General features: G+C 40.8%; 1 protein-coding gene across 1 annotated transcript in view; it reads right to left on the reverse strand.

The window, feature by feature from the left end:
- Positions 1–1,546: 1,546 nt before the first annotated feature.
- The window catches only part of LOC115914760 (connector enhancer of kinase suppressor of ras 2-like), a 161,900-nt gene continuing 137,727 nt past the window's right edge, over positions 1,547–25,719 (reverse strand). The window contains 9 exon segments of the mRNA XM_030967499.1: positions 1,547–1,899; positions 2,546–2,745; positions 3,035–3,542; positions 4,847–4,950; positions 5,677–5,747; positions 15,609–15,680; positions 21,075–21,148; positions 22,519–22,694; positions 23,786–23,834. Of these exon segments, the coding sequence (XP_030823359.1) occupies positions 1,684–1,899; positions 2,546–2,745; positions 3,035–3,542; positions 4,847–4,950; positions 5,677–5,747; positions 15,609–15,680; positions 21,075–21,148; positions 22,519–22,694; positions 23,786–23,834 (1,470 nt within the window). The 3' untranslated portion in view covers positions 1,547–1,683.

The raw sequence follows: 25,719 nt of genomic DNA on the forward strand, positions 1-25,719 counted from the left end.
GCAATTGTATTTTAAATTGTTAATAAATGAATTTTCCCCAAGTCAGGTTTGTTTTGCCTACAATAACCATTAGCAGGTGATCTCTCTGTCTCAACCCAGGAGCTTTCCCATGGCATTTTTTGCCCTCCTGTCCAGCCAAGGTCAGCCCCCCTCAGCTGCTCTGTGGAGACAGAACTAAACACGCAGGACGCCTTCACCTGGTCTGGCTTTGGAATAATGAAATCTCCTTCTGGATACTAGGACTCACTGAGATGACATTTTTTCCTCTATTATACTGAACTGCATGAATTTTACAGTCCTTGATGGATGAGAGGCAATTAGGTTTATCTTGTGAAAAAATGATCAGTGAAATCTGTTTCAGTGAAATGACATCAGCTGTATTCACATCCCCTTCATTCTGCCTTTTAGAACTATTCTACAAGCAGAGACAAAGCAAACTGTGAATGGCTTTGAAATCTATGTTCAGTAGCATTCAGAGCAATCTTTTTTCTCCCCCAAGAATACAAGTATTTTCCCCAAAATCTGATTCTTCCAAACCATTCTCACCCAGGCAAGGAAGTGAAATCCACTGTGTGACTTGTGTGTCTTCCCAAACCAATCAATACCGATTGGTTTTTGAACGATGTTTTGAATAACTTCACCCACTTGCAAATGTACTGCTAGCAGTTAAAAATTATTGCCAGACATTACATAATTTTGAATTATTAACTCAGCTATACATGTCAGTGTATCACAGAATGTAATTGATTAGTTCAGGAGGTTTTTTTAGCTTCATTCTCATGCTTTTTTTGAATTTTGTGACTCACAGTCATGTGTCACTTAAATTCACAGTGAAGAAACGATGAAAACCTGCAGTATGTACCTTACTCAGTGCAGATTTCTTTTTTTCTTTCACCATGAAATACTTCAAAGCCTATTAAAACCTGTTTAAGTTGCAGCATTAGTGAACAACCAATATTGTTCTACTCGTATCTTACCTCTGTGCCAAACCTGCTTGCTCGTGTTCCTTCATTTAAAGGCAGGCACAGCACGTTACAAACACAGTATTTAAATGGCATGTACAGAGTGCCCATAGGGCCAGACTGGGATCTATTTCTTAGATGTACAGTGTACATTTTAAGGCACACTATAGGGATTGAGTTTACATTTTGATAACTCTGTCCTTTTATTTGCAAAGATGGTCACTACCTGGAAATGTTGCAAAAATAAATGTTCATCTCTAAGAGTGGCCAATGTATTCATGTCTTCATTTTTATATTTTTTCTCAAGAAAAATGTGTGAAAATGTGAACTTCAGGGAATTTTAAAAGGAAATGTCAACTACCATGTTACATTTTATATACATAGATATGTTTTTTTGTATATCTAAATATATAAAATGATTGTAGGAGCTCATACTATAAGCTGAGTTTTAGTACAGTACTTTAAATATACTGGTATTTATTTTCAGTTACACTTCTGCACCACTTCTTCCTAATGCAGAGCTCGATACGGACATTGGTTGATAATAGCAAACAGAAAAATTCATAAAGAATATTATTGTCTTATCATGCAATGTAGTAGGCATCCTGTGGCACTATTCTCTTACCCAAGTATTTACAGCACTGCTGAGTACCTTAAATTCACCAGGGTTTGTCTGCCTGCATCAGTCAGGCACCCAGCAGTGACCAGGCTGAGGCTCCTGTCACACGTGAGTCTCGATGAAGGAGTGTGTGTGTGTCAGCATTGGGGCTGAGCTTGCCAGTTCAGAGGCTCCGTTTTGAGACTTCCCAGCAGCACTGTACTCACAAATGTCCAGGAAAAACTCATAGTTCTTTAGTTTCCAATCTTTGAACTTCTTGGATGTTAAGTTGGGATCATCCAGAAGGCTGTTGATAACTGTGAGGTCCCCTTCCTTTGCCTGGCAAATTCCAGAAAGACAGAGGACAGGTCATAATGAAATTCTGTTTCCCAGCACTTTACTTCTTCCTTAACTTTTAATGCAAAGTGCCAGGAAAACTACTATGGAAACTTTAATATTTACCTAAATTCAGGAACTATTACAGCATAAACTGTTTGACAGCTCAGTCTGTGCCACATGCTACAATTTGGCCACACAGAGTGCCAAATAATCTCTTTTTTTTCGTTAAGATGGAACATATTTTCTTTGAAGGATTTTTAGTTTCTTTGAAACTTAATTTTAAAGCTACAAAAAAAGCATTAACAATAGAAATGTAAAGAGATTAAGGACAAGGGGGAATGGCTTCACACTGCCAGAAGGCAGGGTTAGCTGGGATATTGGGAAGGAATTCCTGGCTGTGAGGGTGGGGAGGCCCTGGCACAGGGTGCCCAGAGAAGCTGTGGCTGCCCCTGGATTCCTGGATGTGTCCAAGGCCAGGTTGGACAGGGCTTGGAGCAACTTGAGATAGTGAAAAGTGTCCCTGCCATGGCAGGGGATGGAATTGGATGGGCTTTAAGGTCCCTTCAACCCATCAGCATTCTGTGATGTACAATCAGACTTTTCCTAGTTTATATTCCTTGCACACAAATCAGGGATAAAACCTTACTTTTAAAGTGCTCTTGAGGACTCGGATGTGGTGCAGCTTTTCATTGATCACTGGGTCGTTGCATCGCTTCACGAAGGACTTGCGGAACTCCTGCTTGGTGGAGGGACGCTGCTCTCCGAAAGCTGACAGACTGGCTTCTTCCAGAGTTCTGTAGAGCGCTTGCAGACCATCTGTGATTTCTTCAATTTCTTTTACATTTTCTGAAAGGAAACAAAGAACCCTAACAACAAACCTGATCATTCAGATGAAGTGTCTAAAATCAGCAATACTGCAACTTCACTACTAGCTTAACTTATTATTCAGTTCTGCAGTGTTAGTTTTGACAAGACAAGAACATCATCCTAAAGCTCAATTTTTAGTGCTACATCCTGGCATGTCAAACTCTTGTGTTTGCCAGCATCCAGCAGTTCAACCACAAAATCCTTGCTGAGAACAATGGCAATACTGCTCTGGATTTTGAAGTGGAGCAGAATATCTCCAAGAGCTTACCTTCTGCAGAGAAACTATTGTGCCTTCTAAGAGGAACCTTCTCATCCAGGCTGTCGTCGGTGTCCTCAATGGACTTCACGCGTCCCTTCCCGCGGACGTCTCTGTTCCGGGGCAGGCTTTGGCTGCGCGGTTTCTGGGGCCGCCCGTGGGAGCTGTGTCCCCTGGGACATTCCACCAGAGGAAAAGGCCCATCCTGCTCAAAATTGTGGCGCCTCTGGACGGGCAGCGTGGCTTGTCTCCGTCTGTCCGGTGACATTCCGGGCCGGCCGCTCACGTACTCGGCCTCCGGAGGGACGGTCTGGAGGAAATGGAGCCCTGAGCTGGTTAAGGGGGTCTCGATCAGGTCCTGCCACGAGCGTCGTTCTCGGTAGGGAGGCCGGCACCCCGAGGAGTGCGTGCTGCCCGCCACCTCCGGCCGCGAGTCCTCGGCAGAGGACTGGGAATACGTGGATTCGCTGGAAAAGTGTCGGCCTTGTTTGGCTTCAGGGAATGGACTTGAGGAATTCACCTGGAAAGATACAAAAACACCTGCCCATGAGATGATGTTTTGAACAGAAATGACTGCAGTGTAAAACACTCTATGATATCTAGTGATCAGATGGACTCATGGGTTGGATTTGTCATAACATGAACCACTGTAAACAGAAGAGAATTAGCAGTGACAACTTTTATACAAGTGTTTTTTTAACCACTCCCTATTCTTGTTTTGCACATTCTCTGCCCACAAGCAACTCCTGATGGAAAGAAAAGTGTAACACTGGTGCAGGTTTCCTGAAGACCTGTCCAGCTTACACTCAGTGCAGCTGAGGACAGTGGAAGTCTCCAAGAGAGACCATAATCAAGTTTCCTTCCTTTTGTTTTTAGGGGCCAAACAGAAAAAAAACCAAAAAACAAACCCAAACAACAAAAACTTCAGCACCCAGGAAGATTTTTGGCTGGGGGACTGTTGAACTGGTGAAACTATTTGAATGAATTCTCTGGGTCTGTGTATAAATTTAATTCAAAACAAAGAGAAAGGCAAAAATGTGGAAAAACAGAAAGGGAGAGGCTTAACCTGTATCCCAGTTGATAAAACAGCATCACATGGGTGAAAATCAGTCTGAGCTTCACCCATGTGATGCTGTTGTCTCAGTCACTCTTTCTTTGGTTCTGGCTGTGTGAGGATCATGTCATTCACGTTGAAGAAAAATCTGAAAGAAAAATAGAGAACAGTCCTATCTGTGCTTGGAATCATAGAATAATTATCATAATTGCCTGTGTTTTGTCTAATAGAAATGTTCTATTTGCAATACTGTCGTTACCATGGCATTGTACACAATCTTGTAAAAAAAATCCCTTTCCTAGAAAGATTTGTTCTTCAAAAAAGAACTAAAACATGATTACTGGGTGAACGTGAGGTGATCTTAATCTCTAGCACCCAGTATCCAATATTCATAATTGAAAACCAGTCTCAGTTAATACAAACTATCCCATCCATCACATTCTTTTCACATTCTGCAGTGAAAGTAAAATTTGAATATTCTGTTTCTGTTATGATGCGTAGTTTCACCAATCCTACAAAAAAAGGTCACATTTCCAGTCTGGTGACAGATCTGTGTCAGGAGACATTTACCTCTCCTTCCTTCCTAACTGATTTGCTATGGAAAATCCAGGTCTTGGCTCATGAGGAGCAGCAGTAATTTCATTTTAACAACACATCTGGCTTTGTTCCGCCGCTTTTATGGTGCTTAAATATCCCAGGACAAGGAAGGAGCAAGCCAAGGCCCAGAGCTGTTTTTGGTGGCCCTGGCACATGCAGGGGGTGTGACTCACTGAGGGGGTGCGGTGGTAGGTGTCACACAGCGTGGAGGAGCCCTCCTGCTTCAGCGTCAGGGAGCCCTCGATGTCGTCCTGGTCGCTCTCGCTCCAGTAATCTGCTGACAAAGCATTCCAGGTCTCACTCGGGTGCTTTTCCACAAGAAAGCTGATCCCACATTTTAGCAACATCTTTCCATGGCAAGGTAAACGTTCCCCAGTCACCTGCAGGGCTCAGCAGCCGCTCAGGAAGGGGCTGGTGGGAAGGTCTGGCCTCAAACAGGGAGTGCAGGAAGCTCTGAATGCTCTAGGGAAGGGTTACCTGACTCCCACTGCCCATAAATACCAACTTCTGCTCACAGACTTTCACACAGCAACCTCATGCCAGATGCTGAAGTAGAGCCAAGCCTGAACGCTTAATTTAATTGGGCATAACAGGTTCCACTGTGGGTGATGGGGAAAGGGCAAGGCTGGCACCTGAGCTCAGGAGGTGCAAACAAATATTGCTGAAGCACACATTGCCCCAAGTCCAAGTCTCCACTGGTTTTAGGGGGATGAACATCCCTGAGGGCTGGGATCTGGGAGATCACACCTCACCCTGAACCCTGCATTCTCTTTACCACTAATTTTAAATATTTCTTAAAATTATCACTCAGGATTTTATTTTCTTTGGTAGTGGCACCAATAAATGTAGTGCAAGGAAATGCATTCTTATCAAAATTGATATTTGGAAAGATATGGCCATATGTTGATAAGAAGTCAGTTATGACCTCTCCAGCTTTATTGAAATACTGAACAGATTTGTACTGTCTGCTCTCTTCTCCTGATTATAATCACTGAAGCATTACCTTCATCTGGGTGAATATCCTTGTCATCAGGGGTGTAACCAATTGCTGCGAGACCCAAACGATTCATCCATCTAACAGAACAATAAAAATGAGGAAGAGAGGAATTTAAAAGGAACATCTCACGTAAACCTGAAGGCATTCACATCCTTAACATGTGGAAAAGTCAGACACAACGCCTAAACAAAAAGGCTGTTAAACCCATGATTCAGATGTGCTGGGTGGTTGGTAAGTGGGAATAAAGGATTCGTCACATTTATTCGGATTGATATTTATTTCAAGAACTTGCCCGAACTGCCAAAATACTAGAAAATAAAATAGCATTATGATAATTATTTTCTGAAAACCTGTGTTGGGAGATGAGTTGTATTAAACTTGTATCCTCAGAAAGCTAAAACAGCCTATGGCAGTTTGGTTATTTGCCACTCTGGATTCACAATGCTGGTGATATAAACACTTAGTGTTTTTGAGCTGTGATATCAACATTATTTTCCCTTAATTTGTTTAATACAGACTTTTGGTTTTCAAAAGTCTTGGTAAACTTCAAGTGCTTCAATATTTGCATTTCACATTGAATGTGCGAAATTGATTTCTTTCTTTGTCCCCAAATTATTTAGTTTGATAGGAAATAAGATTCTTTACTTCCTTAGGGAAATATTATAGCTAATCTTGGGGAAAATACCTTTTGAGTTTTCTTTCTGTAAGATTACTAGATGTTCACACAATATGTAATTAAGAAAACTAGGGAAAAAAGGAAATTAACACACAGAGGGAAAAGTCGCTTCCTAATGTTCAGCAAATGGAAAATCAAGAATTATCCTATTTTCATCAACCAGGAGACATAACTGAAGAAAAAACCGTAATTGTGACATCTATAATGCCTGGGATGTTTTGAACCATTCCCTTCCTTGGTGACTAAATTCTTAATTATCTAATTAATTTCCCAGAAAATTTATGTGAGAGTTTATCTAGAAGCAGCTCTTTTCCTTTTCGAACATTTGCAACATCAAATTTGTTAATAATTATCTTCTTGGTTAATGAATATTATAATGACAAAACTATCTTTCACAGGCCTCAAGTCAGACATTAGTGAACAGTACATGCAATATCAAAAGGACGAGTTGTTTTGCAGATTAAAACAAGAAAACTCTTCAGTGTCACTCTTTCCCACTCGTACTAGAGGAGACAAAAAGCTTTTAAGGACGTGTGTGACAGTTATTGTCCAGGAGAGTGGTGTGTGGGAGATGGGAGGCACAGCAAGGAGGCAGAAAATGAAGGAAGAGTGAACTCTGCACTAAAAATAGCTCAGAGTTCAGCACGTATTGATCCCCTGCTGCCAGCAATGATCCTCATCTCTGATATTGGTACAGCCCTGACTCACAGAGCCCTGCACAGAGCCTGCCTGGATCTCATGGCTTTCCCAAGCAGCCGAAGGGGACCACAACATTTACTTCTTACAGGGGATTCTGAGAGGGTTTCATTTGCTTGCAAAACTATGAAAATAAAGAACTGTACAATCATATTGCTTTGCCTCTCAGCATTAAGCCAGAAGTCAGCAAATTGGAGATGAAAATGGAAATGATGATTAGTTTTCCCAAATACCAACTGCAGGCTTAGCACTGCTTACAGCCCTTGTTTGCATCAGCACATCAATAACTCATCTTTATCATGAGGGAAGTACATTTAAAATGGATTAACAGATTTCCAGAATAGAGCTTTTGCACAGGGCTCTCCAGCATCATTCCCCTCAGCACACGGTGCCTGCATTGCCTGGTGTTTGCTTCCCTTGCAGGGCAGATCCTTCACTGCAGGACTGGCAGTGACATCACTCCCTGCTCCTTATCAGAATTTCTATTCACCTGTTTTTCATCAGTTGTTCCCAAATTTCTGAACTCTTTAGCAGTGGAGCAAAATAGTTTCAGTCATACTTTGCCATATGCCTTTGGCAATTAAGCAGGATGGCTCAGTGCCTTCAACTGAGGTTCTGCTTAAGCACCAGTGATAAATTAGGACTAATTACCATTTTCCAAGTTAAAACAGACTCAGCCATTTGTCTGGTCAGTGCATGGAAATTTATATTGTCTTAAATTTCTTGCTATATTTCTTTTGCTGCTCATTGTTAGTTTGAGGGTGTCAGATCTTGGAAGCAAACACAGACACCAGCTGAAGTGTTAGGATTAACCTCCCAGAGCCAGGGATGCTCTGAGGATACCCAGAGTATCAGCTTTATGCACATGGCCTCAATGGCCAAATCTGGAATTAGCTGAAGTTAATCTTCCTTCTCTGAGGCTGCTCAGGCTTTCCTCTTCCAAAGACCAAGATCATCCCCAGCCAGAGTTACAAGGACTTTCTTACCTCATTTACCACAATTCAGTCAGCTCTTGGTCAAGGCAACATAAAGGGTTATCTGATGACATTCAGTGGCTTATCATGGTAAAATCTCTTCGGATAAAAGAACTAGAATCTCCATTTTAGGTTTTGTGTTTTTAAGAAAAGCATGAGTGAATGTTTTTGAGGTTAATCAGGAGATATACAAGTGGTGAGATTACAGCTCATTTTCTTACAGTTAATTTTTTTTCCCCAAGGAAATGCAAACTCAGTTCAAAAGGAACCCTGCATAAACTTGATGAATTTCCTTGATGAGCAAACCACTTTCATTTTTCAGAAAACTGCAGGTTTTTCAAGGTTATAAAAAGCTCTTTGTGGAGAGCCTGGAAAGGCAGGCATTTGGTTCTGAGCTGTGTCCCAGGTGCCCTGTGGGCAGAGGTTGGGTTCCAGCTGGCCCTGGGAGCTCCTGTCAGAGCTGGATGGAGGATGCACACCCCAGGGAAGGTCTGGGTGCTGCAGCTGCCAGCACAGCCCCAGGATTGCTGATTGGGGTTCTGGAGCTGTGCCCCACCTGCTCTGGGACTTCCCCGTGGCCACAAGGAGGCCTGGGCTGCCCTGGGGGGCACCTTTGGGATCTCAGGTGCACATCCCGTACCTCAACCCCAGGCTGGGCTCTCTTCCCCAAACCCTGCCTTTTTACCTGGATAACTTCAACAGATCTTTCCTGTTAATGATTAAACAACTTAACCAGGATGTTTCACTGAGTCTAGGCCACCCAACAGAGCATGGGGTTTGCATTCTGGATGGAAATTGTGACACAACAGCACTAAATATCCCATGGATCCTCTGCCACAACATTTTACCTCCAGGATTGTACAAATCCCCATAAGACATAATCACTTGCCCAGGCACATTGTAACAACCTAGAAGTGGGTTGTTGTTATTGCCTGTACTCCAGTGAACCAAAGGCAGGGAAAGATGAGCCTCGAGTAAAGTCATCAAAATGCACAAGTAAATTTTGCACTTTGTCTCAGTTAAATTCTAAATAAATCAGGCTTGGTTGTAATTAATTCTGTTGGTTACAAACAGGCACTGTTGTCATTGCTTTGGGATAAAATAGAGCTGCCTGGTAGTATTTAAGTTAAATTTACTGAGATAATTCTGGTTATTACCCAGGGCCTCTTCTGAGAGTCTGATTGTGCCCCAGGCCTGGGCTGTGCTGAGTGAAGGCACCAGGGCAGTGAGGAGCTGTCACAGCCTGAGACTGGAGAGTGAATCAGCCCAAAACACCCCAATTTGTCAGGAACCAGGAGCACATTCAGCTACTGACAGAAACACTGGGAAATGTTAAGGGGGGGCAAACAGCTGGAAACAATTGCACGTTGCTTTGCTCCCCTAACACTGCACTGAAAACAAGAATATGCCACTCCTCAATGTACAAATTAATGAATTTCTGTTTCCTGGCTTTCATAGTTTACTCTGCTGAGCCAGCCCTGGGTCAGTGGGAGGTTCTGGGAGTGAAGGCAATTAAAGTTTCCACAGTGGTACCACACTCACCCCCTTGGCTGCTCATTTCCACAAGTCCGGAGTGAAAAAGCACAAATAAAAAAATAGAACAGCTTGGACAATCTCAGTAGTCATAAATTGGAGAGAACTATTTTTTTAGCGTAGGAGAATGAAAACCAAGGGAAGAGGATAACCTTTTTTCTCTTCCTATAAAAAAGGGGTGAAAAGTTACAATTTTAAGGTTATAGTTAGAACTGTTCCACAAACCCATGGAGAAGGGGGGGGGAAGAAGTGAGATTCTGTGGCTCAGAAAAGTTTGATTCGCTAATATCCTCACTTATTGCACATACCAGGTGGCTGGTTTTAGAAAAAGCTATTTAATTCAAATGAATATGTAAAAAATTGTATGTCCTGAAAAGGTGTAAATTCAAGAAAAAGTCCAACTACTTTTCCTATTTCTCTCTGTTAAACGTTCCTTTAAAAATGAAGTCTATGAAATCCTGACACATTATCAGAAAGAATTAATAAAATATACTTCTTGTCTTCCTTGCATCTTTTTATTGTTAATTCTTGCCCTTGTACACCACCTCAGCTTTGTGTTAGAAATGTTTCCGTGCAGAAATATTTTTTTCATTTTTGAGATTGCATCTACATTTGAGATTATTTGGTTAAAAGGAAAAACTAGCACTAAGTGGAAGTTAAATTTCACTTAAATGAAGTTATCCTTAAGTCTATTAGAGATTCCCTTGAACCATTTATTTCATACGTAGAATTTATTCAGTGCAGTTTACATTTAATTTCTGATCAAAAGCTTTGTATTATTTGTTTTACATCTCTGGGATAATCAGATTCCAGAATTCACAGTAAAATTCTTTGCAATTCACAATTAGATTTAAAAATCGATTTTGTACTTGTTATGTGGACTTCTCTGACCAGTCTTTCTTACTGAACACCTGGAAAATCAATGCATTTCCCATTTGGCTTCCTAAGGTACATTATTTTCCCCATTTTCTACGATTATGCAGGTAATACATTGATTTAAGAGAACAAAGGCTGCTGTAACAGGGGTGGCTGAAATGATGCCTTGATTTTCCTCCTCACAGAAGGAGCCCCAAAGCATCTCCTGGTGAAATGTGACCCTGAGCAGATCCTGCTCCATGAGCTCATCTCTGCTGTGCTTCAGCCCCAGCAGCTCTGCCTCTGCTGCTGGATTTGTCACACTTGCTGGGATTTGTTAAGCAAAATCATTCATGGGATAAACTCTGAGTACTGTCTGATTTGATAATTTGACATGACTGTTGATCTTGTTTCATGCATTGTCTTCTTAGATTTGTCAGGCTGGAAAAATAGGGAAAAAGCCTGAGACAGCTTAAGAATTGACAAGTGAACCAATCTGTGCCCTCTTTGCATGTGCATCTGCTTCATGCACTTAATGAGATTTTTTTTTCTATTTTTAATTTTTTTAACTTGACTCTGTCAAACAAATACACAATTATGTCTCTGTACTCAGAAGTCTGATTTGGTGTGGGTGGTTGTTTGTTTTTGGTTTTTTTTTGCTTTCCCCAGTGGGTAACAGACAAAAGAAATTCACTGCTTTGTAGCAAATAAATTACCTTTCTGGTACCAGCATTTACTGTACAGATACAGTCATGTATCACAGAGAATAAAAGCACACAATAACTGATAGGCTGTTTGATCCAGAACCAATAATAAACCCTAAAGAAATCACCAAAACAGTCACAAAACCTCACTCAACTAAAACTTCTCTTTACTCACTTACTCAAACTTGCCCCAGCTTTCAGCAAATGATTGGCCCAAAGGAAAGCTCTGGAGAAAGAAAGCTTTGTTTGCAAGCAAGAGAACTGAGCTTAGCTTGGCATAAACTATGGGTGGGGTTTTGGGGTTTAGAGGTGAATTTTTAAAAGAAATGGGATGATTTACTTGGGAAATTATGTAATTCTGCTTCTACATAGTTTTTAAAAACTCAGCTCAAATAGGCCAAATAATGCTTTAAAGGTCTGGCTAATTCATTATGATGAAATTTCTTGTTTCTATGACTTATTTCAGATTTGGCAGAGTTAACTCAGTATCTCCAGCATAAGGTCACAATTATGACTTGACTGTGACACCACCTTCAGCTCAGAGAGGTGCAGGGCTGGAATCACTAAATCTGCTCTATGAAATGCAGCTGAACTGCTTGGATCCCGTAAGAACCCTATCAATTCACATTGGTACTATTTACAGCAGAATTTGATGAAGTTAATTTTGTAATTTAAAATGGTGCAGAAAGCCAGGACAGCCCCGGCCTCCTGCAGGAGGGATGAACTCCCCCAGCCCTGATTTGGGTGTGCTGAAAAATCACAATTGGGCACTGCAAACTCCATCAGCCACTGAGGCTGGGGCTGACTGAGGGGGGAAATGGAACTTCACAAGTCTAGGGTAAATAGTTCATAAATTGTGAAAAGGAGGAGCCAGGTGACTTGCCCAGGAAAGGAGGTTTGGAATGTTCCAGCTCAGTGCTAGGAATTCCTGGTGCAGTATTTTGCCCTGACAGGGCACAGCAGCTCCACTCTCACCCTGTGCACTCCCATGAACATCATGGTTTCAACCAGTCCTTGGGGCCTGCAGCTAATTCTGATCAGAAAATTGTTTTGCTTGTGCTGCACTTAGGAGCTCTTATGTGAGAACAATAAATTAGAGGGCTGGCATGGCCTCAGGCACGGATTTGGAACAAGTTTATGGGAACATAAAAGGAAGAAAGGAAAACCTGCTCTTTATGATTATTTACAACACCACTGGGAAGCTCCATTCCAGGGATTTCTGTTTGAAAAGTACCTTTCATGCTCTGCAGAATTACCTCCTGGCTTTTCAGCAGGTGAGGGGCTGAGAGTAAGAGCTCTGTAACAACTCAGCTCTGTTTGATAAAGAGCTGGTGAATTAGGCCAGACAGATCTGACAATCTCCTGCTCACTTGTCCAGTGTAAGGGGGAAAATGTCTGATAGCTGAAACTTTTAGTTGCCAAGAGCTTTACTTGGGTGCCAGTTTATATAAAGTGAAGACTAAGTGCATTGAAACTGGAAAAGATGTGTTAACCCTGGCTCACCATCTGATTTGGCCAAGACATGTCAGAGACCAACATGCCTGACATTTAAGGGAGAAAACTGAATTAATTTTAGTAATAAACAGGATGATTTAGGGAAAGGCTTGAGTAAATCACTTGGTTATACTCCATATGTAAAAGTAGATGGGAGTCACCATAAAATTTGCTTAATTCAGAATACTTCAATTTTCAAACAATTATTTTTAAGAGAAATATTGTGCTATAATCTTTCAGGTCTTGGAAAATACAGGAGTGATCCCTATAAAAATTAATCCTCATTCTGTTTCAGTAGCAACTATTTGTTATATTTCTTGAATGAATGCCAAAGATTTATGGGAGTTATTAAAATTGCAAAGTTAACCCAGTTATTCAAATCAAAAGTGATCAAATTATTCTGCCTAAAATAGAAACTTTTAAAATGTAATATTTGGAGTCCACGATGAGATTGCAAATGCACTGCCCTGCATTTCAATGACATGTAAGTTTTAAATAAAGTCGATATTGTAAAACAGCCGAATATTAAATTCAATGCTAATTAAAGCCATAAACAGGTTATGTGTGGTGTGGTAGGAGATGAAGCACTTCTGGGAAATAAAGCCTTTAACAAGCTTGGAGTAGCAAGCAAGAGATGAGCTCATCAAGTTCATTATTAATTCATTTCCAAGAACACAGCTCTGCCCGTGTAAAACCTGACCAAACAGCACGAGCACGAATTCTGCAAACCCAAGTAACACAGCAGGCAAAACTCAGGCACAGCTGAGTGCCTGGGTCTGCTACAGAATAATCCAGCCCCACCCACTGGGGTCCGGCTCTTCCTTCAGCAGTGTGGGGTTAAAGGCACAGTAAAATAGTCCAGAGTGGAAAAAAATTAATAAACAGCGAATCTGGGGTGAGAAACTCTAAAAAGAGCTGTTAAAATAAAAGCAGTTGAAGAAAGGATAAAATTCCCCTCATAGTGAATGAGGAAGGGTCCTCTCCATGCCAGACTCCTTCACTTTTCAGCATGAAGGATCTCCCCTTCCACCAGCAGGGAAAATCCAGTTAAATTCTGGGCTGCAAACAGGAGTGAGCGATACCACGTAAAATATTTGCTCTGTTTCCTCACATTATGGGGCTAGCAATTCTCTGGGAAGAGACAGATTTGTGGGATCAGTATTTTAAACGCATTTTTTCATCTCTGAATCTTGCTTCCTCATTTCAAATTTCACCCAGGATCTCTGGGAGATGGAATTCCAGGAAGCCTGTAAGAGCTGCGGGGGTGCCCAGGGATGTCACAGAGGTAGCAGAGTTATCCATCATTGGGGTGGGGAGTGAATTCCAATTGCTCTGCAGGGACAGAATTGCTGAAGGGAAAACACTGCACAAAATACTTCAAGTGGAAGCTCACCCTTTGCCTTCTTCCCAAAAAATCAGGGAAAAGGCTCTTGTAAATTCCAAAGTAAATGATGTTTAGGATGGCGTGGTGTGGAAGGACATGCTGGCACCTTCCCAGCTGCTCCTGTGCTCCAAGGCCTCATTGCAGCTTCCTGGGCTCCCCATGGAAAAATCAATGGATGTTGTAAAAGCAGCTCATTGAATGTGTGTCAAGACTTCCTGGTTTTCCTTGAGAACACTTTATGTATAATTTATAGAAATGATCAATGGCACTTCAACAAACAAGAGCTACCCCAGCAGCTGAAATCAGCAGAGACCAGGCAGAGTTAAACCAGCAAAACATCCTCACTTCAGCAAACCTGAACCACCCCACAGAACTGAGCAATGGAACATTAGCAGCCTTGAAAAAATATTTTTCAGCAAACTTATACCCTGAAAGTATCCCACTGCTGATAAGTGAGGCTCATCGCCCTCCTCAGAGCAGAATGAAATGGCCTCCACAGTTTCACCCCAGCCCAACATACCTGAAGAGCCATGTAAGCCACAGAATATAAATGTTCAATTCAACAATGGTTTTTAGGCTTTAATATTCCAAAGGAAAAACCCCATCCATATTTGTCTTCCCAAGCTGGCAAACATTAAGAACAGCTGTAAGTGAGAACATCTCAAAGTTTCAGTTATCTGTGCCAGGAAAGATTTCAGACTTCCCAGGATGGTGACCTTGCCCCAGGTGTCCTTGTGCTTTCCACCTCAGCTGGGAATAAACAAATTTCTGAGGTAGCAGGAGGAGGGAGGACATCTGACTCTGCCTTTTGGGATCTAAGGCCCTGTCCCACCTTCACCCAACCTCTGCCTTCATCAGTGAATCACAAAGGAGAAGCATGGAGTAATTTGGGCTAGAAGAGCTCCCAGGAGGTGCCTGTTCCCACAGCCACCCCCAGCAGGGCCAGCTTTAATGTTGGATCAGGCTGTCCAGTGCCTTGTCCAGTCAGAAGTTTGGAATGTCCCCTCGGCACATCCAAGGACATTTAAAACTCACTACAACACCAAAAATGGAATTTTGCTTGCCTTTGCTCTGTGTTGGGACAGTGATGTGGTGAATAAAATTAGTTAATGCTGATTTTCTGTGTTGTTGGGGGTTGTTCTTGGCATTAGAAGGGGAATATACATATAAACATATATATATATAAGGGGAATATACATATATATGCATATATATACACACAGACACCTCACCACCTGGGTGTTCTCTGTACGAGCTTTGGTGTGGGTGCACTGTTTAATGTGCCAGAAACACTGATCCCATTAAGACTTCCAGCCTTTACCCACAAAACATCACAAGGGTGATGAACCTTAAGCTCATCAACAAAAGAAAATTTCTAATTAACATAGATGAGACCAACACAAGTAACTTTCCTCTGCAGAACTAAGACATGTCGTGGCAGGAAATGTCAGCAAAGTGTAATACAGAGTGTAATGTATTTACTGATATTAATGGAAAACTAATTCCTGAGAACACCATGAGCCAGCATCCCATCAGGCTCCAGGAGGATGTTCCTGTGTGAGATGAAATATTGAAGCAGCAGGATAAAGAACATCCCACAACAAAGGGGACACACAACTCACCTGTTCATCTCTTCAAGGCAGTCGGTTGCGAAGTAGAAGCTCTTTATTTTGGGGTGACATGCTTTGAAGGCACTATAAAAAGAGCACAAAGAATAAAAACCACCTTTTCTTTCAAACATCTTGTCTACAAATACACCAGACTGTCCTGCTCTATGATTCTTCAGGTTTCACAGGCATTTGTCATCTTCAGTCTGAATTTTGCTGCGGAAATTTATCAATGGATTCCCCCAATCTGATTTCATCTACATATGTGAGGCTCATATTTGCAAAGATTTCAAAAGCACTTGAATGACGTAGAAATATAAATCCTTTTGATAATCACTGATGTTCTAAAAAATCCTTGGGTGAATTTGAAAGTCTTATTGAGTATATTCAAGTACATCTCAGTTGTATTCCAAAGATCAACGAAAGGAATAAATGTTTGATCCCCCCACCTCTTCTCATGTATTTGATGACAGTTTTATGTTCTACAAAAAGAAATGCAGAGGGCTGCCAAGTTGAGCTAGAAATCACTGGAATAATAGATAATAATCAGATGGCATGGGTGATTATAATTCACATAAATGCTTTTTATTAATGCTTTTATGTGGTCCAATCCCTGAGCTCTCCCTCAGCTGAGCAGTTGAAAACTGCTAAGAATAATCACATTTTTTACAAATTTTTTGTGTGGGTATACTGAAAAGGAGTTCTGCTATCAAGGAAACCAGAAGGTCCCAGCATTCCAGCATTAAAGACCATTAATTTGATTAGCTGGCAAATGTTAAAAAAACGCCACACTATCATTCATAACATTTATGTTAAAATACTGACATTTATATGGTGATTACCAGATGTGAGAATTAGATTAGTAATCATTACACGTGGAATTATGAAGAACCTGTGATGCAATGTTTCCACTATTAATAGCTTAAATGCAAATGAGTGTTTTATTAATTACTATGACTTATTGCAGTTTTCAAAGACAAGATGAAAGCTGAAGAAGCTTCACCTGGGCAGAGTGATTTTTTAACATATATAATTAATACAAATGCATCCAGCAACAGCTTTCCTCACAAAACCCTACAGCAGATTTCTGTATTTCTGTGCAGTTTCTTTTTTCATGAGATTAGGGATATCAAGGGTAAGGTTATCTTTGCACAGAGGGTTATCATTAAATATTAGATTCCATAAAAGGAGGCTGTAGAGGTATTGCAGTGTTGTTTTGGCATGTGGACAGTGATAATTTCCACTGCAGAGCCTCGCTGCCCTGGCTACTGGTACTTTGCAAATCAAAGCAGTGAGTGGCTGTGAAATCCCACACAGGGATCCCTGGTGCCCACTAGATGGCACAGCCTTGTTAATTATCTCTCTTTTGATCATTACATAAATGCAGTTTTAAGTGTGCTCTGATCAAATTTATGCTTTCTTTTAACTGATTGGTATGATATGGTTTCAGTGTCAAGAATTCTTATCATTATTAGTCTTCTGCTTCTGATGTGGAAGTTTTTAATCCCCCTATGTGAGCTGAGTACCAGCAACTCCCACTGGTTCTCTGGAAACAGCTGTGGGTAAGAAAGGTGGGACAGTTTTGTGTGTCTGTGAATTAGAGCAGTACATGGCACATCTTTAATTACACAGAGATGAGCAAATACTGTACTTCCAACAGAAATTCCTTACACTACTACATTTTTGATGCTGAAAATAGAAAATCATGACTAAACAAACACTCCTGCATTGTCCTACTGTTGGTCTGAGCTCTCTGCAGCATCTGCACCTTCTCCTGTTCCACTTGCCCAACCATCTCCACTGGGATTGGCTCAGATTGGAGAGGATTAGGTGCTGGATCTAAAGATCCTAATCCCTTTGGCTAATCCTGAGACAATATCACATGATGGAGTTTCTGCTTGTAAATAGGATTATTTTCCTAGACAGGAAATTTAAATACATACAGGCATTTAAATGCCAGTATTGAGGTTTCAGTGTTAATGGGTGGAAGTTAGTGTGATAAACAGAGTCTAATTTGGGTCCTCTGAGCTCCTGTAATGTGATAAAATCTATGATTAGTGGATCATTTTCTAGTGGAAGGTGTCCCTGCCCATGGTAGGGGTGGAATAGGATGATCTTTAAGGTCCCTTCCAACCCAAACAAGGCTGTGATCCTGTGATTATTTGAATGTTTTACATTCTCACAGAACCCTGCCTCAGTTAAGCACAGAGAGGTGAAATCAGGAGTGTGCAACAGGTCAGGCACTGTCTGCAGGCTCCTGGCTCAGCTGTGACAGAACTTGTGGAGGTGTCATAGAATGCAGAAAGAGCAGGAATTTTGTCAGGGGAAATCAGGGAAATGCTGCAAAGGAGTTCCCACATGGCAGGCCCCTGCAAACAGCTCCAATTGGTTACTGTGTGAGTGTTCCTTGAGATCTTTCTGTCTGATATTGTGATAATTTCCTGACATAGCGAACATTAAAGCTGCAATCATGTATTGCACTGTTACACATCTGCAGGCTGCAGACAAGAGATCTTTATTGCTATGAAATGGAGACCCCAGTTCTGTGCAAACTTGTGATTTAAATGTGCTGCAGTTCTGTGTCACGACTGCAAAACGCAACAATAAATCCATCTTCATCTCCCAGCAGTGTCACTGAAATTATTATTAGGGAAGAGTTTAGATACATTTCTAGCATTAGGAACTGCAGTCTCCAGGGGAACAATTTGAGATGTATAAATATGAATAATTTAGAGGAATTATATCTATATATTTACATTTGGCTTGGTTTGTGGGGCCCCAGACTGGCTGCAGTAATCAGGATGTGGCACAGTGAGTGCCAGTTTAAAGAATAATCCCTCTCCATCCATTGGGTGCATTCCAGTTCACACAGCCCAGAAGTTTCTTCCCTCTGGGGGCCCACTGGTGGCTCAAGGGGGCTTTGCTGTGTGCAAAGACTGTCAAGTTCTTTTCAGAAGTAATAAAATTATGAAACTGCAGCAAGATTTAAGCTGTACCTTCCTGTCTGCCTGTACTACAATGACATTTGTAAAGAGCTCTGACTGCACACTTTCAATATGAAGTGCCAACACTGTGACATATCCTTGATAAATTTAAGACCCAAATTTGCATTAACTAGGCAATGAAAATTTTCACTAGGTGGAAATTGCTGAAGGTTCAGGCAAGGCACCAGTTGATAAGGATTAATTACACCTGTGGCTCAATTAATCTTTATACTTGGGGATCAGCATCATCACGGGGCATTATAATTATCAGTATCTGTGAAAATAACACGATATTCATGTCATGCCACAGCACACAAACTCAAATAACTATAATTTCTCCTACTCTGTGATCACTTTTAATCAGGAGCATGCAGGTGTTGCCTAAAAGCAGTGGAAAGTTTTTCAGTGGCAGTGCAGAGAGGCTCCTTTCACAGGGACAAGGTCACTGCACGCCCAGCTATAGCCTGGAGAGCTGAAGCAGCCTGAGATAATGCCAGGGCTCCTGAAATAATCAGGGAACCTTCATTAAATGCATTACTGAGGCAAATCATCAAACCATACCGAATAATGCATTCAATTATCTATATTCTTGTGAAAGCTTTCTTAGGGCTATTCCATCACTGTGAGCCATGGACATCAGGAGCAGCCAGGCTGGGGAGCAGAGCTCCCCCTCCAACAGAACAGTGGGAAAGAGAAACCCATTAATTATCCCAGTAAGTCTTCAAATCCTTTAGTTTCAAAAGGGTTTGAACATTTCACATCAATAGCTCTGAAAATGGCAGAGATCTGAGGGGAAATCCAAACTGAGGTCCAAAATGTTCTTAGTTCTGCGCTGGGGAGAGCTGAAGGAAAACTGACATTGTGGTTTTGACTGGAATCAGGCAATGGAATGATGCTCACTCCTGGCCTTGCAGGACAACCCAGAAGAGGACAGGTAAGTGCTTTCCAGGTGTGCTCACAGGGGCTGTGGGTTGGCCCCCACTCCCACATCCTGAATATTCTGAATTTCACTGTACTCACTTCCTGGTAAAACAGTGGCTAAGGCAAGGTGCAATTCTGGTTAAGGGGGAAATATATAAATGGTAGTCCATGAAGGAAGAAATAAAATAGAAATTAAGCTCAGGAAAAAAGGGAATATACTATGAACATCTTCATTATACTTTTACCTCTGGACCTGCCTGTTTTAGAAAGGATTCAAAGCCTGGAGGTTCTCAGCTTTCAGTCGTGTGCAAAGTTTCAGTTAATCGGACTTTTCCCTGTGCATACACCCTCCAGAAATCCTTCCTTAAGCTGAGTTCTGAGGGATTGTGTTCTCGTGCTTTGAGGAAAGCTCTGGAAGCTATTTCTAGCTGTGCACAATGACCTTCTGTTTGATCTTGGTTAATTCGCTGAAATCTGTTAAGTGCTTTATATTCTAACAAAAGGGTATTATTTTTCCTGTATTTTTGTTCAATATCATTATTAATATCTACTTATTGCTCTGAGGTATTTATAGTGCTCAGCTCATGTTTAATTTCTACAGTGATACCCTCAGCTGAAAGGAGAAATAGAAGTGTAAATTGCACTGTCTTGTACTTCTCTGACACAGTAATAATATCCCGAGACAAGAACAGGCAACTGAAGAGGTTTGATTTTCTGATGAGCAGTCTCTATTGTAATTCATACCTTCAATATTTCTATTGTACTGTGCTCACAGTTGTAGGAATTGTTTCCTCAGACCAAAACTGCATTCAGTCATTGGGAAAGCAGAGGAAAAACCCAGGATGCGTTGTTAAAAGTAGGAAAGCGTACAGAAGACAAATGCAAATAATTCAGGAGATACCAGCAAAGTGCTACTCTCAAAGCATTGGAATTGTTCTGTTAAACCTGTTGATTGCAATCCCAACACTGTTTGGAAGCAGTTTCCAATGAGTGCCTGTTATTAAAAATTCCTTAATTGTGCAAAGCTTGTAATATGCTTTTTAGTGGAGTGGAATGTAGCAGTAGCAATATGCACATAAGCAATAATGCAGAGTTCATTTTGCATATGGAACCTAAATATTTTAGCAGCTGAGAGCAACACAATATTGGGTATGAATAGCTTCCCCCATAAAAGAGAAAATTAAGATTATATTCACCATTTCCTGCTATGATATTTGTTGTGCTATTTCCTATGGGAAAATACTGCTTTACTGAACCTGAGAAAGTTTTATCTCTTTACTAAAGTATTCATTGCTTTTTGATTTACTTATTTAGCTGGAGCTGTAACTGGACTATCTGGCAAGCTGGCTAAAGAATTATTCAATTCATTTTAATCCAGTAAATGGAATTTACATTACATTGCATCTTTTTATAATAAAGAGAAATACTAAAGCTTAAGTGGATCTATGATGGTTTATTTCCAGTTTCAAGGTTTTTTCTCAATAACTTCTTTCTCTGGACTTTGCAAGTGTTCAGTACTATTTATAGCAAACTTCCAAGAGCAATCCTTTGTAAAGATAATTGACACATTACTTACTGTTTTCGTCTGCATTCAATTGCTCTGTCTATCCTGAATTCAGGTAAACTAATGAATCCTTCTGCTTTTTCATCCTATTGAATGAGGAAAAAAAAAAGTTGTTGAAAATGAATATAGAATTAAAGAAAAGAGAAATGAGCAGCAGCTGTTTGGGGTTTATACAAAGAACAACTACCCAGTCAAAGGAGGTACAGAATGTATTTTGCACAAACTGTTTTTCCTATGGAATGGATTCAATCCATCACACAATGGAAATAACCTCTGTGAGGTAACTAAACTGGTAATTTCTCAGAGGAGGCACAGCCATCCCAAACCCCCTTTTGCTGAAGATCACAGAAAACCTTTCAGCCCCAAACACAGCCCCTAAACCGAGGAGAGCTCTCAGATTCTTCACCATAAATCAGCATTTTACAGCTCTTTGGTGGCTGTCTCTCTTGAAAGTCACGGTTGTCACACCCCAGCCCCTGAGGAACTTCCTTGGTGAGGTCACCTCTGATTAAATGGGGAGGAAATAACCAGGAAATGCATCCTGTCACTTTCTGCTTCTTTTGAAGCAATTCAGGAGGAAAAGCAGAGAGACATTAAATTAACACCAGGCAGGTTTTGAAAGGTGTTAGCAAGGGCACAGTGAGCTGTGGCTTGGTTTGAGGCACAGCCTGAGAGCCAGTGCCAACCCCACAAAACCCCTTCATCACCCACAGCCTGAGCAGCCTCTTGGGCTACAAAACCCCACAAAAACTGAGGGCAATTATGCTGCTGAACACCTCCTCTGGAAGCAAATGGGAGAGGTGGAGTAAAGAATCAGTAACCAAAGCAGGCTGCAGAGTTCAGCTCAAGCACTGGGGCTGCTGCACACAAAGGGAAGAGAATTGAACCATTTTGGGCTTCTCCCCTCTGTTATTTCCCTACATTTATGCAGATTGCACCAGCATTGGCCCATTGGCTTTCAGGAAAATTTCACCAAGAACAGCATTTTGCACATGAGAAACTGCAAACTCCAGACTAATTCAGCAAAAAGCAAGAGGAACATTGATATAAAAATAACTTCTAGATAAAGAGACTTACAAATTCAGATTTTCACATCTGCTTCAGAGAATGCTTAATTAACACAAATGGTTGCACTTTACACATCCCCCCTCACAACTGAAACTGGGGAGAGCTGAGTGTGAACTCTGTGTTAGTCCAAATAAATCTGTGGAAAAGGATTAACTACACACATGCTCATTTCTTAAAGACTGCCATGAACATCTGCTATTTTATTAACCTTGAACATGGACTTGGAGATTTTAAAAAATAATTTCAGTTAAAATATTTCCAGCCAGAGTGCCCAAGACCTGGCAATTAAAGCGGCAGCTCATCCGAGCACGCAGTAAAACTAGACTTAAAAAGAATTATAAAACTTAAGGTTTCATTTTGTCTTTTTCCAAACATGGCCTGTACTTACATTCTGGTTTGTGTACCAGTACAAGGAGGAATCCTTCAGGATGAACCAGTACTTTTTCCATTTCTGGGTGAAATAACCTTTGGCATCCTTTTTCTTCCAGAGCCAGCCCTCGCAGTCGCCGTGGCCCAGGTCCTTGCAGGAGATTCGCCTCCTGCTCACGCTGGACAGGGAACTCCCTGGGACAGAACACCACAGGGGAGGGAGAAATGTTCCACTTTCCAATGGAATGAAAAATGTTCATTTTTCAATGAACATTTCATGCTCAAACATTTCCCTCCCAGCCAAACCCTCTCCAGGCTCAGAATAAACAATTGCCAAATTCAGCAGTGCCCTGTGATTTTGGTTTCCCCATGACCACAATGAAAGGGCCTGGTTTATGCAATTCTTTATTTCATCTCTGGAGGGTTTGTTCTTCTAAGGGCTGCATTTTTTTTTCTGATTAAGATGGACAGCGCCATTCCAAAGTAAAAATGAATTTATTTAACCTCAGTCAGGAACTCAGAGTGTGACACAATCTGTATACAGATGCAAACACTACTTTTTGCCATAAATCTTCCCTTTAGCTGCAGAAGCTTTGTCAAATGATGGGAAATTTTAAACCCAGTTTTTATAAACAGTAAAAAAGAAAGATTGCTCACTTTCATAACACTTCACATGCTTACATGATTGTTATCCTGAAGTGAGCAACAATGTTTTAACTTTACAGCGTCCTGTTAAAGGCACAGCACCAGGAATAGGCTTGTTTTTCTTTTTCTTGGTGTTATTTCAATGAATCTTAATTGAAAGTCTTAGATTGCCTTGTAAATATGAATAAAACCAGATTTTTAAATAAATATGGTATAATTTATTTTCCTGAAAAAAACTCTGTGGGAAATTTCCTTAATACATCAGACTTTTTTTTTCTGTGAAGAACCAAGTTTATGATGCTACAAGAATTAAATTTGTCCTACAGCTGTGAAACAGGGTAGAAATTTAGAGACTATAAAACACCATCCTTTTTCCTGCGGTCTTCCACAGGCCAATTCTCATCAATTTGCTCAGAGATGCTCCTTTGCCTTCTTCCTAAGGAAGAGGAAATTCTTCCACCCACCCAAGCAGTATTATATCCATAAAACATTTCTTTTAGTATTTTAATTTGGTATTTTCCTTTATTGCTTACTATCAAATTTAGAAATATTGAATCAAGCTGAACTTTTGTTACAGATCACTTATTCTCAGAGAAGGAGCCTCATTCTCTGGTTTCAGAATGTTAACTGAAAGAAGTTACCTTTTGACCATTTTCTGCTTTTTACCCTGAGGGAAGCGTAATGGAATGACTGTAAGGAAAAAAAAAAAAAATAAATGATGGAACACCAGTGCAAGTAACAGCAGTAACATGTAAGAGCTCTCATTCACTCCCCTCTCCAGGGTTACCACAGCATCAGTGATCACAGGATCTCCCTCCTGTCATTTTTCTCTTACAGCTTCCCTCAACACCATAAAGAAAACAACACTCTGCTAAATCTGCAAATTAAAATAGCTTTAGGAAATATTAATTACAATTGCAATGAAAGCATCAAGGATTCTTTGCATGAAAGCTGTGCAGTGGCTTGAAAACTAAAGATATAAACTCCCACGAAGGAGCTGATAAAGTGACTGGTGTTTGAAGTTTGTTGCATGAAGGAAATAATTATAAAAATATGCATTCAAAAAGAAATATTCACCACAAACATTATACACAAAATCCTGTGCTTAATGATGTGTCAAAGTCACACTTCCCACCACAGAAACAAGTTTTTTGGGTTGGTGGTTGACAGAATAAGTCCCAGGAGAAAAAAAATAAATATTTCTTTCATTTTGTGGCAGTATTAGAAAATTGTACAGATTCTGGGGGAGGGGGAAAAACCCCTAAAATCAGGTCTTTATTTAAACCCAAAAGCAGGGATAGTACTCAAAAACTTGTAAGGATTTGCCTCCAATGAACAAATACTTAAAAACCCTAGAAAATAATCAGGTGAAAACAAGACTCCAGCTCCAGAGAGACAAAGGTTTATTTTAACTGAAAGCAGCAGAGGGAGGAGTGGGTTTGGACATGCACAGCCCTGTCTGTAACCCTGATTTAGCACTTCACAAGGGGAAGGTTTTGTGGGGACTGCAGGGATCAGCAGCTCTCTGAGCTGACCTCAGCCTGCTCTCCCAGCCAGCCCCAGGACAGGAATGTCCCACAAAATGTGACAATTGTGCCAGGGGATGCTCAGTGAGGGAGGGGGCAGCATCCACCAGCTCAGCACATCTCCCTCGTTTCACTTCATCTCTGCAAATGTGGCTCTTGGTTCAGAGAAGACAAAGATGAATGCTCTGTGCTGGAGGAAATCCAAGAAATGAAGCAACAAAACTCTGAGAGAAGGTATCAAATGTGCACAGCAGCTCTGGGGGTTTGTGGATGGGCTGCAAATCCCAGCAGCAATATTGATCTGCCCTGGTGGGTCAGCTGGAGTTCTGTGGTGGCTGGGGCTGGAACAACCTGCTCAATGTTCCTCTGTCCAGAGAAATGCATCAGGGCAAAGCAGGTGTGTTTCTGAAAAAGACATCACCAAATTTCCCCCCAAATTTAGGCTAGAGAAATGTAGGGATGGAATAAAACCCTATTAGGAAATGTGGGTAAATTTAAAGAACTGCAAGACAAACGAAATGTCTGGAGGAGATACTCACCAGACACTGGTATGCATCATTTAATATGAAACTTTTAAAAATAATAAAAGAAAAAGCACAACAAATCAAGTGAGAGCTGAAAATATCTTTCTGAAATAAAAAATATCTTTCTTCTAAAACACTTGGCTAATTATTCTTCCTGGATGGACAACACCATTCCAAAGTAAAAATGTATTTATTTAACCTCAGTCAGGAACTCAGAGTGGGACACAATCTGTACACAGATGCAAACACTACTTTTTGCCATATATCTTCCCTTTAGCAGCAGAAGCTTTGTCAAATTATGTTAATTTTTAAACCCAGTTTTTATAAACAGTAGAAAAGAAAGTTTGTTCACTTCCATAACAGTGCATATGCTTACGTGATGAAATGAAGGAAACAGCACAACAAATCAAGGGGGAGCTGAAAATATATTTCTGAAATAAAAATATCTTTCTTCTAAAATGCTTGGCTAATTATTCTTCCTGTTTTGCTTATGCACACACAGAATGTATTCAAACCAAGGAAAGT

Source organism: Camarhynchus parvulus, chromosome 4A (genome assembly GCF_901933205.1).
Source record: "Camarhynchus parvulus chromosome 4A, STF_HiC, whole genome shotgun sequence".
NCBI lineage: Eukaryota > Metazoa > Chordata > Aves > Passeriformes > Thraupidae > Camarhynchus > Camarhynchus parvulus.